We start from the raw sequence: 19,213 nt of genomic DNA, 5'->3' as shown, positions 1-19,213 counted from the left end.
TATATTCAAATTCATCACACGATTCAAAACAGCCGATTCAAGCATTGGCGAAAGTGCCATTGAAATCGCGTTTTTCTCGCTCCAAAGGCGCTGATTGGCTCCATTCGGATTTGTCGCCGTGCTTACTGATGACGTACCAGCTAAACGCGCAATTTGAAATGTACCAGCTAAACGCGCAATTTGAAATGTACCAGCTAATCTAACTAGCCAGCTGTGAATGAATCGAGCGGAGCCATTTAATTTTTTTTTTTAGCCAATTAATTAATTAAACTTGCTTGTAAATTGCTCGTATTTGTATTGTTAAAACCATGGATGTTGGTTCACATTTACAGTAAGTTCCGATTTTAGTTAGCGAACTAGCTATGCGTTAACTGTTGATTTCCCCAACCAACTAACGCAAATTATTGACAATAAGATAACTACCTAACTAAGTAATGATTTCTCCCAAAATGTGTGAATAATATTACATTTGATAGTTATAGATGTTTCTTTGATACAAGGGTTGTAAACAAATGTTTTGGTTTTACAGGAGTTTTGAGCAAAGCTTAAACAACTATACCGGAGACGACCCACTCGATCCATGGGACAGGTAACTTGTCAATGCAACGTGTGTAACCTTTATTTAATTAGAACATCTTCTTACTTACAATGACAGCCTGCCGGGGAACAGTGTTCAGGGACAGAACAACAGATTTTTAACTTTTCAGCTCGGGGTTTCGATCTAGCAACCTTTAGTTATTGGCCCTTCAGGGGGGGACAATGAATGGTTATTCATCTGGCATTGATTTGACATTTTCGCATGCATATCGCACTTGGTTTTAGAGGAATATAACATTGCAAAAAAAAACTAAATCGAAGTACTGATGAAGCAAGCAATTGATTGTGATTAGTCATCTATGTTTTTTTTGTCCAGCTTAAATTTGTTGGTGTATAACTCTTTACCATTTACATTATTTCAGGTTTATAAAATATCTAGAGAAGAGACTACCTGCTGAAGACTCCAAAGCGATGTCTCTTGTGCTAGATCGTCTAGTACAAAGATTTCTCCAAGAAGAGCGTTATACCAATGACATCCGATACGTAAACTACTGCATTAAATGTGCAAGTTATTACAATGAGCCCATCAAACTATACAGCCACATATACAGTAAGGGCATTGGCACTAGAGATGCAGTCCTCTATGTGGCGTGGGCTCAACAGTTTGAGCAGCAGGGCCTGCTTCAACAGGCTGACGCTGTGTACCAGAGAGCCATTGAAAACCAAGCTAAGCCAACTGACACTGTCCTTCAGCAATACAGGTAACTTGAAGTATTGTGTTTACCTTTCCATGTTGATGTTTCTATTGTTGATACATTTTAATGTATTCACAGAATGTTCCAAACCAGGACTTCTGGAAGTGGGGCAGGGGCTTCAGGTGAGACGTTTGTGTGCATTTCTTCCTTCTGTACCAGATCTTTGGCTGTGGAAATTATCAAAGGAAACTAATGTATCCACTATCTAACCTGTGTTTATGAAAACAGAAGCTGTACGGAATCCTCTTCATAATTCCAACTTGGTAAATCAGCTGCATACCCACAGAGTGCCCAGCCCACAGTGCAAGTTGAGTTACTAACAGTTTTTGTCGCTTCAAACTTGGTATACATTGGTTAGTGGCCGTTTCTTATGTGTTGTTCATAGAAAGTGATCAATATGATATTTTTTTTTGCCACAGGACCCAGAACGTCTGTTCCAACTCCCTACAGACAGAACTGTTTGCATGTAAGTCACTAGACAGAATACCAATTCTTCTTATTGTCCTTTATTTTCGGAACGTTACATTATATTACCTCTAATGAAATTACTCTACCACAGAATCTCCCGGTCTGAAAATGTGGTGGTAAATAAACCCAATCAAGGCCCGGTTGTGAGCCTGCAGACAGTGTCGATGTACCGTACGGAAGACCTCGTCTGCGATGGGTCTGAACTATGCTTCGAGGAGGTCAGAGCCAGACGATACTTTGTGAGACGCAAGCAAGAGAAGAAACGGAGAGAGTTTGGTAGGATCATATGACTTCTTAACCCAGCGCTGTTCCATCACACTCCTCTAAAGAGAAGAAATGTATGGCTGGATTTTAGTGTAGTCAAAGACATTGATATGAACAGGCCACATTATATCCTTTAGACACCCTTCATCTAAATCAAATGCATTAACAACTGGTTGCATAGCTCACTACCACAGGGTTAATTGTGGGTTTTGACCAACGTTTTCTTTGTGTTCTGTTACCAGAGGAACGTCAGAGTTTGGTTAGAGAGCAGGAGGAGGAGGTAATGAGGATGAACCGGCTGTTGGAGGAACTGGAGAGTAATCTCTGTGTGAGCTCTACAGACCAGGTAAGCCTCGCCAGTGTTCTACCAGTGCAGCAGGTGAGAGAAAACACATTGCCTTTTTATCTTTAGTCGTTTCTGTTATAGTTTCCCTCGTACACTTAAAAAACAAACATTGGTATACACTTCTGTTTCAGACACTGTGCACACCTGCAACAGACCTGAATCCTGAGTTCCTCCAACATTCCTTAAGGCAACCTCTACTCTCGAGCAACCTCGGCATCAAACTCACTCCAGGCTTTAGACTGAACAGTGGACAGGACCCCAGACGAGGCATGGTTAGGGAATCTGAGACACGCCTTCAGTGCGACAATCTCAGGGCTCCCATGACAGACACTCTGTGCTCACAGAGATCTGTTTCCTCATCTGGACAGTTGGAGGAGGTAAACACCTCCCATAGATGCTCCCTCCACATGCCAGAAGCAGCAATGGGTCTCTTGTGTGAATGTACAAAAGCTCCAAAACCATTTGCAGTCGCTTCCCAGGCATATTCTCTACAAGCTTCTCTAGTTCAGCCCCAACCAGAACAAAACTCTAAGCCATTTGGGTCGGCCCCACAGAAGCCAGCAGCCTACAGATCTGACGTGCAGCTTGGTGGAGTTCCAAATCAGGATGGTCACTCTCACCTCAGCAGCATTTTCCAGCAGCACAACGGCAGCGATCATCAGTAAGTGATAATGAGTCATCATGTCCAGATTGGTTCTGGTTTTTCAGATGTGTAATTGTTCCCAACCAGACTTAATTACATATCTTATGCTGCAGCTTAGTCAGAGTGAAACGCCTCAGAGATTAAGCTAATTAATTTGTTTTTAATTAATTTGCCGCTCATCATCTCCAAGCTAATCTCTTCTTTGTTTTTTCTAGTGAGGTGTCTGTCAGTGAAGCTCCTGAGTCGGAGGTGAAATTAGATGGTGAGTAAAGGATCGTAACCTGGGCCCGTTATCCCCTTCATTGGAATCCGCATGGGAATTAAAAGATTGTTTAATCACACCGTCCCTCACTCGCTCCTATTCTCTCTGGCAGTGTCACAGGGAGGGGCTGGAAACGTGTCCCATATCACTCCTAACACTTCTCTGGGACTGGGGCAAGCCACCCCGTCCAGGGTGCTCCCATCCCCCACAGTCAACACACGGGAGGCACTTGGTGATCAATGCATACTTTTATTGATGACTCAGTCATAAACCATGTTGTGTTTACATATTGGTGATTTAGATGTCTAAAATGCAGAAAAACCACTGTGGTACTATCTACTACACCCAGTCCCTTTTTTTGGTGGATATATTCTAATGTATTACCATACCTGTGTATGGGAAAGACGCTACAACCAATGGAGTCCTCACCGTATCTCACCGCTCTTTACCCTCACCTCCAGATGCTATCATGGACATGTTCCAGGCTCCAACCCTCCTGCAGGAGGACCAGTTCTGCAGCATGCCAATGCATCCACATCAGGCAGAGAACAGCTTTGATGCTGGCTACCAGAGAACGGGTAATTCAATTCCCATCTGATTGGAACTTCTCAAAATCTTTGTTTCAGACTGTAGGTCAAAGTGCATGTAAAAAAATCGCATCACATTTTACAGTAAAACAGATAAATAAAACGAGAGATAAAAGCGGCACATAATGGCGGGTCGCCCTTTTTGATTTTACATACAGTGATTTAAATGGTCTTTCTATAAATGTTTTTGTTGTATTATGTAATGGAGGCGACGCCTCATTCAGCAAGCCCCGCAATGCAGTCCCCTTCGCCATCTTTCAGGATGAGAATGACATAAAGGAGAAATGCAGGTGAAGCATTGCATTTATTCGCCTGCATCCCTTTCTCTTTGCCGTCTCTTTAATTCAACAAAGGACATTTTATTAACCATGCATTATTGTTCTTCTCCTGCTCCATTTAGTGCTGCTATGGTGGACAATGCAAAGCCACCAAGGGCCCTAGCAGAAATCCCTGTATCTAAACCAAAGAAACAAAATGTAAGTGCACAATTACATGGTGACTTACCCATGTTGATTCAACAAGGACTCAATGTTGTTGATGGTTGGGTTATTTTAAGTTGAGTACACAATGCAAACCTTTATCGTTTCGTGTGTTTGCTCGTTTACAATTTTTTTAAATCAGGAATCCCCTTCGGAATTGATACCAGATGAGAGCACTATGTGGGAAGCACGCTACAACTCCCTGGCCGCCTGCCCCAACAGCACCAGAGACTTTTCACTGTCGGCTCACCTGGTCTCCACTCCCTTCCAAAACAAAGCTCCTTACTCCTGGGACTTTGATCAGGATCACGGTAGCCCTCTGTCTGAGCTTATACAGGATGCATCCCAATGGGTACCATAGGGCTCTGGTCAAAAGTAGTGCACTATATAGGGGAATAGGGTGCCATTTGGCAGTTCAGAAATCAAATTCCCTCACCTGGCAAAACGTGTCTGTAGTTCAGAACAACAATGCTGTCTATAGCAAGTACTTTACTTTTTTTTTCTTTTTTTCTCCCTCTAGAAAATGATCTACCCAGAGGCTTTGGGGGTCTAGAAGAAGTCCCTTTCCTACGACAGCCCACAAAACTCAGGTACTTAACAGTAACCCCTATTGTAGACTACCGGTAACTGCAGTGTACTGTATGTGTTCACGTTGAATGTTTGTTGGTCCACGTTTTTGATGTGTAGTCAAGAGTGAGGGTCAAACCATTGTCGTTGCCTCCATGGCGGCGATAATGACCTCCTTCCTCAGCCCTATCATAGAGCAGAGCCCACCTGATGGGCTACCTGAGACTGGCACGGAGTGCTGTATGAGAGCTCAGGGCTTTGCTGAGCAGGGAACCATCGTGGGAGAAGGGCTAGCCCTGGCCCAGCGAAGCCTGGCTACCTGCTCCATGACTGAAGTGCAGCATCATGCCCCGACCGCACTGTCCTTCAGAGACCAGACTGCCCCCCTGACCCATGCTGAGGTGGCAGTGGCCAAAAGCCCTCCTTCCAAGGCCTCAAAGCCAGAATGGGATGTCTATGTGAGCCCAGAGCAGTCCTCAAAGCCAGCTTTTCCTCTCCCACAGCGTGCACCTGTGGCAGAAGCATTCATTTCAAAGAGCCAGGTCTATGCCCTCAAATCCAACTTTGATGTTCCAACTTGTCCAGAGAAAGCCCCAACGGCTGCCTTCGATATCCCCATGAGTCCGCAGTGTGCACCCAAGTCAGACTGGTTAGTGGTCAAAAGCCCAGAGGTTGTGGTTGAACCTGACTTGGATGCCTTCATGAGTGCCCGTCAGGGTCAGAGAACAGTCGGCATCCTTCTGGAGACCGTGGACATCCCCATGAGTCCAGATCCACCTAAGTTTGGCTCAGATGTGCCCATGAGTCCATTCCAGTCGTCATCAAAGTTCAGAATGGATATTCCTATGAGCCCAACTCCAGAGGTGAGGTTTGGCATGGATATTCTTACGAGCCCAGACCAAGGTTCAAAGGTGAACATGGATGTTCCCATAAGTCCAGCAGCTCAAGGGGCAGCGGCTGTAGAGCTGGTCTCCGACCCCTGGGATGAGGAGCTGATTTCCTCCCTGCTCTCCAAGCTGTCCACACCACTCACCTCACAGCCTAACTTCATCACCTGGCAATGCAAAGTCCCCAGCATTGCACCCAAGATGACCATCAAGATCGGTAAGAAAGTCGTCTATCTTTGTGTGTTTACAAGCAGTGACATTTAAAAAAAATAATAATAATAATCGCCCCCCCAAAAATGACATCTGAAAATGGCTTTGATGGTCGTCACACAGGTGAAGGCTCCTTACGGGTTGACTGTGTACTCGGACAGGGTGCCTTTGCCACAGTCTACCAGGCAACTGACCTTAACACCTCGGAGAAGATGATTTTAAAGGTAAGATGGATCTTGACTTTATATTAATTTAAAACTGTTGTTGACTCCCCTGACCCTTCAATGAAATTAGTAGTAATTATTTTGCCTCTGCCATTACTAAGGCCAGAGAACATGGCATGTTTTTATGGAGCTGGCCCTCACAATGAATGCGCTCCTATTGGGTGATTAATTCTCAATGCTTGAATGTGTCTTTCTTGATCTATAGGTGCAGAAACCAGCCAATCCGTGGGAGTTTTACATTAACTCTCAGTTGAATGCCCGGCTGCAGCCCAGCGTGCGCCACCTCTTTAATAACATCCACTCTGCCCACCTCTTCCAGAACGGTAGTGTGCTATTGGGCGAGCTCTACAACTGTGGCACCCTATTGGTGGGTAGTAACCCCTCTTCATCAGCCACCAGACTTTGTCAATCAATTAAAGATCAAGGATACTTCCCAGTTATATCCCTTTCTTCCCAAAGTGTGTAATGTTTCACTTCCATTCACTGATTTGAAAGGACTGGTATAAAAATATAGTGGAAACTCACTCTAGCCCATGCCTGTATCAATCTAATGCTTTTAGATTTGTGGGAAGTAGTGAACGAGTTTACACTATAGGAGAAAGGAGATTCTATTGGGATGCACCCAAGGAGAGGCCACAGCAGAGCACTGAAAGGAGTTAAACGGGTTTTATTATTCCCCTCTAGAATGCTGTAAACCTGTACAAGAACCTTAGTGACAAGGTGATTCCCCAGCCTCTGGTGATCTACTTCACTGTCTGCATCCTGCACATGGTGGAACAGCTGCACAATATCCACATCGTTCACGCTGACATCAAACCAGACAACTTCCTGCTGGGAGAGAGGTAGTGACGTCCCTGAGTGTGTAAAGGAGACTGATAGGAATCCTGTATCAAACACTAAACTTAATCTGTTCAACTGTGTCATTTCAGTGAGGAACATCTTTTTTTATTTTTGAGTATTTTCCTTCCAATCATTTAGTAGTGGGTGGATGCAGTACTCTACCAGGGATTTCCAATGTCTCCTCTTAACTGTTTTAATTGTTTGCCTGTTGTTCTTTAGGTTCCTGGAGAAAAGGTCTTTTGACCAAGATTATCTGGATCATGGCCTCTCCCTAATTGACCTGGGTCAGAGCATTGACATGACTCTGTTCCCAGAGGGCACGGCTTTCAACGCCAAGTGTATGACCTCTGGCTTCCAGTGTACAGAGATGCAGAGTGGGAAACCATGGAACTACCAGGTAAAGAATGCTTGTTTGTGTGCGTGCTCCTGTAATGATGGTGGATATCTGATAATACCTGTTGAGGATATTAAGTTTCTTTGTTTTAGACGGACTACTTTGGTATAGCTGGAACGGTGTACTGCATGATTTTTGGAACATACATGCAAGTGACACAGGAGGGTGGCGTGTGGAAGACAAATGCAGTATTTAGAAGGTAACCCTTTTAGTAGGAGTTTTTTTTTTTTCACAACCCACAACTTATTTTTTTGCTCTCAAACTCATTGACTATATTTGTTGTGATTTTGAAAACATCTTTCCACTCCACCGCAAATAGTTAAAATTCACACTATATTACCTTTCCCCTTGTCTGTCTGTCTCCAGAAATCCCCACAGTGATCTGTGGACCGAGTTCTTCCACACTCTGCTGAATGTACCTGACTGCAGCTCCCTGCCCTGCCTGCGGAGCCTGCGCAGTAGACTGAGCACTGTGCTCCAACAGAACTACAGCAACAAGCTGCCATCACTGAAGACCCGCCTGGTTATCCAGCTGTTAGAGAGCAGGATGACACGGAGATAGAACTCCCTGAGAAGCTTTCTACTCCTGGGTCCTGTTCAGTAGGTATACAATTAAAGAAAGCGGTCTGAAACTGGAACTTGGGAGATACTATCTGGACTTTATGAACACCCCAAATGAACAGGACCCTGGATGGATACTACTGCAATGTCAAATTTCTAGTCCATTTGTAAATACAAAAGATTGCCCTTAAATCGGGTCCGGTCACTGTGATAACCTTTTATGCATTTTAATGTTTTTTAGTGATAAACATTTGCCCATTTAAATAACAGAACTTGTGAGGTTGGTGATGTTATGGTGTACATAAATTTGTAAAGAATAAATAAAAATTTAAACATTTCTGTCTTGCAAGTGTAGTTTATCATGGCCTTTGAATTTCTTTTGGCTCTAACTTCATGCAGAAATATGTCACTAGGTGTCACCCTTGTTCAAGAAGTTGAGCAACATGCTCTAGTTTGTGAATTTAGTGTGTAATTTTAAGGACAGTATTTGATATTAACACAGTATATAGTTGTGTATTCCCTTGATACTACAATGCAAGATGTTTCAGTACCTATTGCCAGATGTTTGATAGTAGCTAGGTTAATGCACCAGCAGAATATAGCAATCAAAAATAACTTTTCATCCAGAACAACAGATCAAAACAAATTAAGGAGGTGATGTACGAAATTAGCACAAAATACTTGACTGATTCCAAGCGTTGGAGCAATTCAGTTTCGAGTCATACCAAAGACTTAAAATGGAACCCGATGCCTCTGCTTGGCGCTCGGCATTAAGGACATGGATTGGGTGATGAACCCCTGTGATAGGCTAGTGTCCTGTGATCTGTTCTGGTTTGGACTTTCTTACAATTCAGTTTGGATCCAGGCTACATATGTAATTACCACAATCTGTGCCTCTACAATACAGTTCCCTCAGAGGTGCCTCTAGTTTTGCCACTGTCTATTCCATTGCTAGGCACCCTGTTTGACTCCCACTTTAACAGCTCTGCCCTCTGATGTCCTCAGCATTATTAATGAGCTTCTTTGTTTGGTCACAGTTTTTCTGTCCCCAATGGTACCCTATTCCCTCTATGGCACCCTATTCCCTTGTGGGCCCTGGTCAAAAGTAGTGCATGGGAGAGGGAATGGGGTGCCTTTTGGGACATCGGCATTGTCGATCAGAAGCCTGTGATATGAAAAGAGAGCAGGGCGCAGCAGAGATTTGAGATTTCCCCGCAGCTGGAACAGTGATGATGAAACAGACCAGACTTTTAGGGTGGACGATAGAGTAAACCTCTCAAAGGGTGTTAACGATAGAAGCTGTTTTTCCTTTACCATCCCCTCAGGCGAGAGTGATATCAGAGACCATCAATACGAGCCTGGCTGACACGACCCATGTGACCACAGTAAGAAATCGAGAGCTGGTGTCAGCCAGACGACAAAACAGGTGGTCTTCAATCAACCCCTGAGTAACTGCACTTTGAAAGTAATCCTCAATATAAATATCTGGCTTTTATGCTGTGGCTCATCGTGAGGTGTTTTTTCATAGTTCTCAAAGCAAAATATATTTGTTGAATAGATATAGGCTAGGAAAAGGAAAAGGGTCGGGTGTGACTGGTCATTTAAAAATCCACCAAAAGCTTCTGAGAGGGAAATGTATCACTATATTCAGGCCACTGATCTGACACCTTGTAATGAGAACCAAGACACCCTAATGAATAGGGAGGATTTACTAATAGAACAAACCTCATAACATTGAATATGAATCAAGGCAATTACTTTTTTATTTGGTGTATTCCGGTGTGTGAGATATTAAATGTCACAAACTGAAAATTGAGTTTGTAGTTGTGTGGTAGCCTTAACATGCACTGTTTACGATAACACAATTTACTAGCTATCTGCTATCTGCTTTTTTATTTATTTTTATATTGAGTGAGATATCCATGGGGTATATCGTCACATTAAGGACACTTCATTACTTTCCTATATAAATCCCCCCAAAAAATAACTCTGAGGTGACTAATTCAGACTGAACAGTTTGATTATTTCACAAATCCAATCTGATGCTTGCAGGTGATTATTATTTGTTATAAGAAGCTTCCATGAGGAGAACAGCCAGAAAACCTGTTCATACTACAAGCGTCAATGTCAGTCATCTGTCTTTTTGACTAGAGCCCATTATCCCCTTATATTCAGGTTAGTTGAAAGTTCATTGCTGTGACAGCAGCAGTAACAGCCCATCCATAAGGTGCCATGCACAGTGGTGAGAGAAACCACTGGTCTTCAGCAGTCCCAGTTGGGCTCTCAGCAGCCATCTAAACACCCATTTAACCCTGCAGAGCTCCACCTTGTGGAGTGCAGCAGGCATCATCCTGTCTGACAGTGTCAGCTCGTTGTCTGCCAGAGAAGAAGCTGTAATTGTGACACGGCTGGGGAGGTCAAATAAAAATGTATTTGTCACCTACTTTGTAAAAAACAGGTGTGGACTAACAGTAAAATGCTTACATACTGACTCTCCCCAATAATGGAGAGAGCAATAGAATAGAGAAATAATAGAAAAGTGAAAAACATAATGACAGGTACACATTGAGTACCAATAACTTGGCTATATACACGGGGGTACGAGATAGTTAACAATAGCAGCATATGCGATGTGTCAAGTGCAAAAAAGGGTCAATACATACAGCCCAGGTTGCTTTTTGGTTAACTATTTAAATAGATATTTAGCTGTCTTATGGCTTAAGTAAAAGATGTTCAGGGTCCTGTTGGTTTCAGACGCATGCCGTGCGGTAGCAGAGAACAGTCTATGACTTGTGGCTGGAGTCTTTGACCATTTTTAGGGTCTTTCACTGACACCGCCTGGTATAGAGGTCCTGGATGGCAGGGTGTTCCGCCCCAGTGATGTATTAGGCCATCCGCACCACCCCCTGTAGCGCCTATCGGTCGGAGGCAAAGCAGTTGCCATAAAAAGCGGTGATGCAGCCAGGGGCCCTGGTTAAAAAGTAGCGCACTATAAAACAAATAGGGTGCAATTTTGGGATGCATCCTGACTATTTATAGTAACACCCCAATTATAGTGTTCAGGTATAATTTAGCATGTGCTCCTCTCTTCCTTCCTGTATTGCTCCATGTGCCTGACATGTGGTATAATGTAGGGCTATGCATCAGTGCGTGGGAGTATAGCTCTGTATCTCTGCTCTCCCCGTCTCCAAGGTAGTCTCGCTTTCTTCTGACATCTAGAGGAATCAGCAAGCATAGATAGACTGAAAAATAGCACAGGGGAATGAATCTACAAGTGTCATTCCCATAGGCTAACTGGGAAAAGGCCTCTGCAATGGAAATGTAAGCAGCAGTAATACTTCAAGAGGCACCACCTCAGACCAAAATAGCTCAACATGTCAGTTTGTTACTGTAAAGTGTATTATAGCATCAACATCCCTGCCATTTTACCACCATTCAGCTGTGTTTCGCTTGTGTCTGTTCTAAGACACGTTTTGACATCGTCTATTTTAAACAGTGCACCATGATATTTACTTTTTTTCTGTAGCCTAAACTATGCATGTTGTATTTAAAACAAACCAAAATTAATAAGCCCAAACCAATAGGCATACCAAATGTATTCATTAGGAACAGACACATACTGTACTCATAGAACAAACAGAGTCAAATCATGTGAAATGCAAAACAATGTATTTGGTAGAAAGAATACATACTATTCACTTCTGAATACATCTTTAGTTAAAATATGCAGAAATAAAATGAGAGGGAAGCCTAATCAAAGGAGGCAGAGGGAGCCCGCTGGAGCTTTGGTCCTCAGTTTTGGATGATACTGCAGAATCAGCTGGTCCGGATACCACCTTGGCTGTGGCTGAGCTAGGTTTCACCTCGTGCTGTTGTGGAGCCAGCAGGGTCTTGAGCTCCACGAAGCCTCCTTCCAAACCATTCATCAGCACCTGCTGTTTAATGAGGGCAGGATGGGGTTGTGAGACAGTAGCTGTGTGGGTCGAGGTCTCTAGAGCCAGGCTGTGTGAGCTTTGCGCGTGGGCCGAGGCGGTGGTCACTCCCTGGGTGTGGGCCGAGGGGGCCGAGGCGGTGGTCACTCCCTGGGTGTGGGCCGAGGGGGCCGAGGCGGTGGTCACTCCCTGGGTGTGGGCCGAGGGGGCCGAGGCGGTGGTCACTCCCTGGGAGTGGGCCAAGGGGGCCGAGGCGGTGGTCACTCCCTGGGTGTGGGCCGAGGGGGCCGAGGCGGTGGTCACTCCCTGGGAGTGGGCCGAGGGGGCCGAGGCGGTGGTCACTCCCTCGGTGTGGGCCGAGGGGGCCGAGGCGGTGGTCACTCCCTGGGTGTGGGCCGAGGGGGTCGAGGCGGTGGTCACTCCCTGGGTGTGGGCCGAGGGGGCCGAGGCGGTGGTCACTCCCTGGGTGTGGGCCGAGGGGGTCGAGGCGGTGGTCACTCCCTGGGTGTGGGCCGAGGGGGCCGAGGCGGTGGTCACTCCCTGCCTCTGAAGGTGCTCCATGTGTTTCATGATCAGGTTGTCCTCCAGGTGCCTGAGCTCCTCCTGGCCCATGAACAACACCTTATCCCGCCGTCTGAGTGGGGCAGTGCGTTTCAGAACAACAGCGGGGGCTCCTGCCACCTGGGTGGGTTTCCTAGTTGGCTGGCTGGTTGCCAAAGCAAGGGCGGAGTGGTATGACTGGGCCACCATGCTGGGAAAGTGTTTGAGCTTCACCTCCATACACTTACTCCTCACCTTCTCCTCCAGCCAGCATCTCTCCGGGGTCAAGATCCTCACAGGGGATGTCTGATTCAGAGAGTGTCTGGTCTGGGAGGGTTTGGTAGCGTGGGTCTCGGCTGGCTGGAGCACGGTGCTGGTGGTAGTCTTCTCCACAGGTCTGGTGGCTGGTGAGCTGTCCTTCGCTACGGCTGCAGTAGCCTGCGGCTCCTCCGCTGGCTTTGTAGTCTTATTCTTCAACCTGAACTCTGTGTTGCGGTGCGCTCGTCCAGAGAACACCGCCTGATGGTCGGTCACATTGCCCATAATCTTCCTGTCACCTGCGCTGCCGGAGGTAGGGAGCTGCTGGAGCGCAAGGTTGCCCACGTACCTGGTGACCAGCTTGGGGAAGCCCCAGAGGAGCTGGCTCTGCTTGCGGCAAACATGAGACTCAAGCTTCTCTCGGACCTCCTGGCAAATGAAGGGGATCCTGGCACCCTGAGCGTACATCATGATGGACTTGGATTTACCCTCTAACCCTGGAGACTGGCATGGAGCCTTGGATGGAGATGGAGGGTTGGCACCCTGAGGGCAGAAAGCTGGAACACTGGCAGTTTTCCTGGTGATCTTTGATCCTTTCTTGGCCTGAGAGGTGGTAGTGGTGGTGGTAGTGGTGGTGGTCGGGGTGGACGCAGAGGTGGAGGTTGAGCTGGTGGTGCCTCCCCTCTTCGGTCTCTCTGGGATCAGCCACCTAACGATGGAGATCATCAGCACGGCAATCCTCCAGCGCTTGCGGGCCACCTTAGATTATAGATTAAATTGGATGAATTCAACTCCAAGGAGGAAATTAGACAGACAAACACCTAACCAGCAACTCATCAACTAGACATTTAATAGAAGTGGATGCCTCAAATGACACTCTATATCTTATATAGTGCACTATGTAGGAAATAGGGTCAGTAAAAATGATTTTTTTTTACAGACCTTATGTGTCACGTTGAGTTCCAAGTGTCTGCGGTGCCAGCGGCACAGGACGGCAGGGTCTCCATTCCGCGGCACAACCTCAAACAGCTGTCTCACCATTTGAATATGTCTCACAGTCGGAGTCCTGGAGAGGTCTGTGCGGCCGGTAGCTCTGTCTTTACAGCCAGTGACAGTAGAAGCAGCAGCAACAGGCACAGCGACAGGAGAGTCCAGTTTGGCCCCCATCAGAGTCCAGTTTAGCCTCCAACCAATAGCAGTACGCTGACGAGGGCAGGGCTGGTATTTAAGAGGTTGAGGGGAGCCAGAAGGAGTCACATACCTAGAGGAGCTGCAGGAGGAGCTACAGGAGGCGCGTGTGGAGCCATGGTGACTGTCCTTAACATCACCACCTCCTGGTAGCTTGAGGCAGGGCTTAGCCAGTGGGCTGGGACTACTTGAAGAACAGCGACTATCTGGACCACCGCCTTTCAGGAATTTAAACCTGTCAGGTTGATGCCGTTTCCGCCGTTTATTGCAGGTTCGGCATGTGCTGCAGTCACTAAATCTGGAGGATCTAGAAGATCTAGAATGTGATCTAGAATGTGATCTAGAAGATGATCTGGATGAGCATGAGTCAAAGCACGATTGGGGGTCAGAGCAGGATTCCAGGTCCACCTCAGAGGTGAGGTCCTCCATATGTAACGTTAGTTCCTCCAGTCGTTGGAGGTAGCTGTAGTAGAGATGAACTCCCTCTGTGAAGTTATTGACCAGCGCTCTGCAAAAGAACATTTAAGACTGGGTTAAAATTAAGTTACATATGGGTAAAGACTGGGTAAAAATTAAGCCCCAAAAATTAAGCCATTTTCATGATTTTTACAAAGGTTTTAACCACATGAAAGATCTCCTTGAAATCCCAATGAATTATGAAGGATGAAACTTACTGGTCAATGTCGCCGAAGACATCATCCTGTTAAAAAAAACAAAAAAATGTGTATACGATAAGGATTTTGAAATATATATAAATTGTAAATTCTGTACAATGACACATTGCAAACAATGGCAAAATTAGGAAGTTAAGATGGCCGACCTTCAGCACCACTGAATGGAGAGCACTCGTGTATACTGTATATACAGTAGCAGTCAAAAATTTGGACACACCTAACCTTTATTTTTACTAAAGTCTACATTGTAGAATAATAGTGAAGACATCAAAATGATTAAATAACACATATGGAATCATGTAGTAACCAAAAAAGTGTAAAACAAATAAACATTTATTTTCAGATTCTTCTAAGTAGCCACCCTTTGTCTTGATGACAGTTTTGCACACTCTTGGAATTCTCTCAACCAGCTTCATGAGGTAGTCACCTGGAATGCATTTCAATTAACAGGTGTGCCTTGTTAAACATTAATTTGTGAAATTTCTTTCCTTCTTAATGCATTTGAGCTAATCAGTTGTGTTGTAACAAGGTAGGGGTGGTATACAGAAGATAGACCTATTTGGTAAAATACCAAGTCCCATATTATGACAAGAACAGCTCAAATAAGCTAAGAGAAATGGCAGTCCATCACTACTTTAAAACATGAAGGTCAGTCAATCCAGAACATTTCAAGAACTTTCTTCAAGTGCAGTCGTATAAACCATAATGCGCTATGATGAAACTGGCTGTGAATGTGGACCGCCACAGGAAGGGAAGACCCAGAGTTACCTCTGCTGCAAAGGATAACTTCATTAGAGTTAGTTGCACCTCAGATTGCAGCCTAAATAAATGTTTTCACAAGTAACAGACACATCTCAACATCAACTGTTCAGAGGAGACTGCGTGAATCAGGCCTTCATGGTCAAATTGCAGCAAAGAAACCAATAAAGAACACCAATAATAAGAAGAGACTTGCTTGGGCCAAGAAACATGAGCAATGGACATTAGACTGGTGGAAATTTGTCCTTTGGTCTGATGAGTCCAAATGAAGGCACGCCCCAGAGGTGCCATCACTATTATAAACTGGTCACCAACCTAATTAGAGCAGTAAAAATAAATGCCCGTGGTCTGATGGTGGTCTATATGGTCTGATATACCTACTAAGGCTTTCAGCCAATCAGAATTCAGGGCTCCAACCACCTGCTTTATAAATAGTGGTAGTCACTCTGCAGTGCTGAATGGACAGCGCCACTGTCTAGCCAGCTATAGAGTTTTAATGTTTGTGGGAAGTGGGGCAGTTTGTGGCAGACCCATGTATTTAGAGAGTTGGGCCAATGCGGTTCCTGCATAATGGAGCATTTACATAACACTTCAACATTCTATGGCAGCAATGTTAGCTCCCCATTACAATTATATGGGGGATATTTAAAAAAAACCTGTGTAACTGAATGTCTAGAATATTAAAAATTCTCTAAATATATAGCCCTGGTTTGTGGGCAGTTTGTCACACCCTGACAATTTGTCACACACGAGTCAAACACAATTAGACTATGTAAAGAAGTAACTTCTCCCTACTGGTGGCGCGCACTTACATCGTCCTTACACAAATGGATGGCCCAGAACAGGAGCAGGAGAATGGAGAGGAGAATCAGGAAAAGGTGAAGCCCGATGACCCCGTCAGAACCGAACTCCTCCTCGGATACTTGTAGGAGCCTGGGCACACAGAGGCCCATGTAACTTACTGCAGTGGCAAACATGTTAACATCTTCCTTCTTCAGTCACACATCGCCATGATGACCACCCTAACGTTATTTAATGCTCTACCGCGAAACCACGAATGTAGCTTCGATCCATTTCTGTTCTGGTGGTTGCGCGCTCCAAGAGCAAACGTGGGTTAAAGCCACATTACACTGTTACTGCTCTGCCTGATTGATAAAGTGTATCTGACGGTTACAGGTTGTTGTGAACCATATAAGCTGCATGTGTGCGTCACGCTATTATGACTCAATCATGGTGTGTATTGCGTCACGCAATCAAAGTAAACAGTTGCGAGGTACCACGAAGCATCCTTAATCGAAATCTCTATGGCCCAATATGCCTCAAAGACAAATTCACGTGCTGTGTCCCTCTATATGCCACTCTAATTAACCCGATGGACAATGTATGTCATACCCTAAGAACACACAGCAATAGTCTATATATTTTTGTCGTGGGGTTTGAGAATTCTACAAGTTAAAGCAAAACATCACCAACCTAGAATGTTTTTTTTCAGCTTGGGGTTTGCTAGGCTACCCAGTCTGATTGGGAAGATTGTTGATATAGGTCGTCTCCCACAGGCCACACATTGTTTTATTGGACCCTCGTTGCTTTTCAAAACCCTTCAAACAACTGCAGAAATATTTTCATATTCATGCTTCCTAACTTACTAGAGAGGTGTGTTTAGGTCACAATCGTATTTGTTCCACCTCTGCATTTCATTTCCAAACTAATAATCTCTTTCAATAGTTTGTTTACCACCCCGCTGCGATCACAAAACAGATTGAGAAGCTGCTCACACCTGATTTGCAATGCAGAATGTAAAGTCTGCCGTTAAAACTAAGTGGGCTGAGGGGTTTGTTTGGGTAATGAGTAAATATAGAGGTGAGGTGCCACAGAATATTAATTAAATGTTATGATATCATCCCCAATGTCATTTAAAGAATGACACAGTTGTGTCAAGTTCTCTGGATGTCCTTTGGGTGGTGGTGCTTTCAAGAAGCATTTCTCTACGGCTGGACATACTCTCCACATGGCAACCCCAACCAACCCTGGCCAACAGCTCTGCACCCCCCCAATAAATGACTGGAACGAATTGTAAAAAATAACTGACGTTGGAGACTTATATCTCCCTCACTAACTTTAAGCGTCAGCTGTCAGAGCAGCTTACCGATCGCTGCAGATATAAGCCCATCTGTAAATAGCCCATCCATCCAACTACCAACCTCATCCCCATATTTGTTTTTGTTTTTCTGCTCTTTTGCACACCAGTATTTCTACTTGCACATCCTCATATGCACATATATCTCTCCAGTGTAAATTGCTCAATTGTAATTACTTCGCCACATTTGGCCTATTTACTACCTTACCTCCTTACTTTCTTTGCACACACTGTGTACAGATTTTCCATTGTGTTATTGACTGTACGCTTGTTTATCCCATGTGTATCTCTGTATTGTTGTTTTTGTCGCACTGCTTTGCTTTATCTTGGCCAGGTCGCAGTTGTAAATGATACTTTTTTCTCAACTGGCCTACCTGGTTAAATAAAGGTGAAATAAAAAAATAAATACAAATAAAAACTGTTGAGTGAGAAAACCCCAGCAGCATTGCAGTTCTTGACACACTCAAGCCAGATACCTGCTACCATACCCCGTTCAGAGCCACTTAAATCTTTTGTCTTGCCTATTCACCCTCTGAATGGCACACATACACAATCCATGTGTCAATGCTTAAAAATCCTTTAACCCGTCTCCTCCCCTTCATCTACACTGATTGAAGTAACATCAATAAGGGATCATAGCTTTCACCTTGATTCACCTGGTCAGTCTACTGTATGTCATGGAAAGAGCAGGTGTTCCTAATGTTTTGTATTAATGGAATACAATTGGTCCCTTCAAATAAATAAATGGTAATGCATTGCTTGAGATTAACAACTTTTTATATCACAGCAACACATGTGTTATTAATCTCTCAACAACCTTCATGAAATGATCAAATGATACAGGTTTAACCAAGATAAATGTTATTGGAATATCATGCTTGAAACTGAATATCGTGCTTGAAACGGTGAAGTGGGTCAGAGGTGAAGTATCAGTGAAGTGGGTGAGGGTAGTCAAATTCTGTTCTAAAGGTCATGACCTTAATAGTTTTGTGTTACAGAGGGGAAACTAACTAAAAAGAGGAGAAACTAACTAAAAACTATTTTTTTGTGCTATCCCAAATGGCACACTATTCCCTATATAGTGCATTACTTTTGACCAGAGCCCTGACATGCTGCGAGGATACTTTTTTTTTTTTTAAACCTCAGAGAGCTTTCCATTATACTGTCTGTGGCACTTCCCACTTCCCAACAAATATTAATACTCCACATTCCCATTAGAATGGAGACCTACATTTAGCATTGTATTTATGGACTATAGAGTTGAATGTCGATAAATACATTAAAGTGCAAATGTAACAAAAAGTCAAACATGCCCAAGCTCACTTTAACCTTTTGCTCTAAGAGCAGATGCAGACTGATTATAGTAGAAGCCTACTGTATGCAGGAACCAAACCTGAGGCTGTTTGAGCTGCAGAATCACAGCAAAGAAATCTCCCTCTTGTACATTACATGCAATGCCTTCTGCATATGGAGAATCTAGAACTCTATTTTACACTGAAGGGAAGTGAGTTATTTGTCATAATGAGTTGACTAAGGTCAAGCAAGAACTTTTCAGCTTGCCTGTTTTCCAAATTGTTTGTGAACTAGTGTGCACCATGAAGCGTTTGCATATCTATTCCCCAAACACTTCTGTCTTCAGGCTTGTTCTGCTTCGTCACCTATGAGTCTGAGGCAGTGGAGGCTCCTCAGGGGAGGAAGGGG

The 19,213-nt window shown here is 44.5% G+C and overlaps 1 protein-coding gene across 5 annotated transcripts; it reads left to right on the top strand.

Annotated features, from left to right (window-relative positions):
* Positions 1-168: 168 nt before the first annotated feature.
* On the top strand, positions 169-8,361 carry LOC135506081 (mitotic checkpoint serine/threonine-protein kinase BUB1-like). Of its 5 annotated transcripts, XM_064925477.1 has the most exons (24): positions 169-331; positions 530-589; positions 960-1,298; positions 1,371-1,414; positions 1,521-1,600; positions 1,712-1,758; positions 1,852-2,036; positions 2,267-2,403; positions 2,502-2,747; positions 2,925-3,031; positions 3,229-3,275; positions 3,388-3,507; positions 3,737-3,853; positions 4,071-4,152; positions 4,263-4,338; positions 4,484-4,652; positions 4,862-4,931; positions 5,093-6,012; positions 6,129-6,229; positions 6,435-6,596; positions 6,914-7,071; positions 7,289-7,466; positions 7,556-7,662; positions 7,830-8,361. In XM_064925477.1, exons 1-24 carry the CDS (start codon positions 309-311, stop codon positions 8,023-8,025), a joined length of 3,771 nt encoding a protein of 1,256 aa, XP_064781549.1. In that variant the 5' UTR covers positions 169-308; the 3' UTR covers positions 8,026-8,361. The 5 variants fall into 5 exon arrangements, with proteins under 5 accessions (XP_064781549.1, XP_064781547.1, XP_064781546.1 ...); XM_064925475.1 differs by having other exon boundaries at positions 2,267-2,370; positions 2,502-3,031; XM_064925474.1 differs by having other exon boundaries at positions 2,502-3,031.
* Positions 8,362-19,213: the final 10,852 nt, after the last annotated feature.

Source organism: Oncorhynchus masou, chromosome 19 (assembly GCF_036934945.1).
Source record: "Oncorhynchus masou masou isolate Uvic2021 chromosome 19, UVic_Omas_1.1, whole genome shotgun sequence".
Classification (NCBI taxonomy): domain Eukaryota; kingdom Metazoa; phylum Chordata; class Actinopteri; order Salmoniformes; family Salmonidae; genus Oncorhynchus; species Oncorhynchus masou.
The sequence above is the reverse complement of the archived record's forward strand: the minus strand, read 5'-3'. Positions and strand labels throughout refer to the sequence as shown.

What these genes read in the sequence shown, in the direction of transcription:
- LOC135506081 (XM_064925474.1), top strand. Translation starts at nt 309, where the DNA reads ATGGATGTTGGTTCACATTTACA. An exon ending in CACAACGGCAGCGATCATCA is followed by an intron (nt 3,032 to 3,228) that starts GTAAGTGATAAT and finishes TGTTTTTTCTAG; the next exon opens with TGAGGTGTCTGTCAGTGAAG. An exon ending in CGGAGAAGATGATTTTAAAG is followed by an intron (nt 6,230 to 6,434) that starts GTAAGATGGATC and finishes CTTGATCTATAG; the next exon opens with GTGCAGAAACCAGCCAATCC.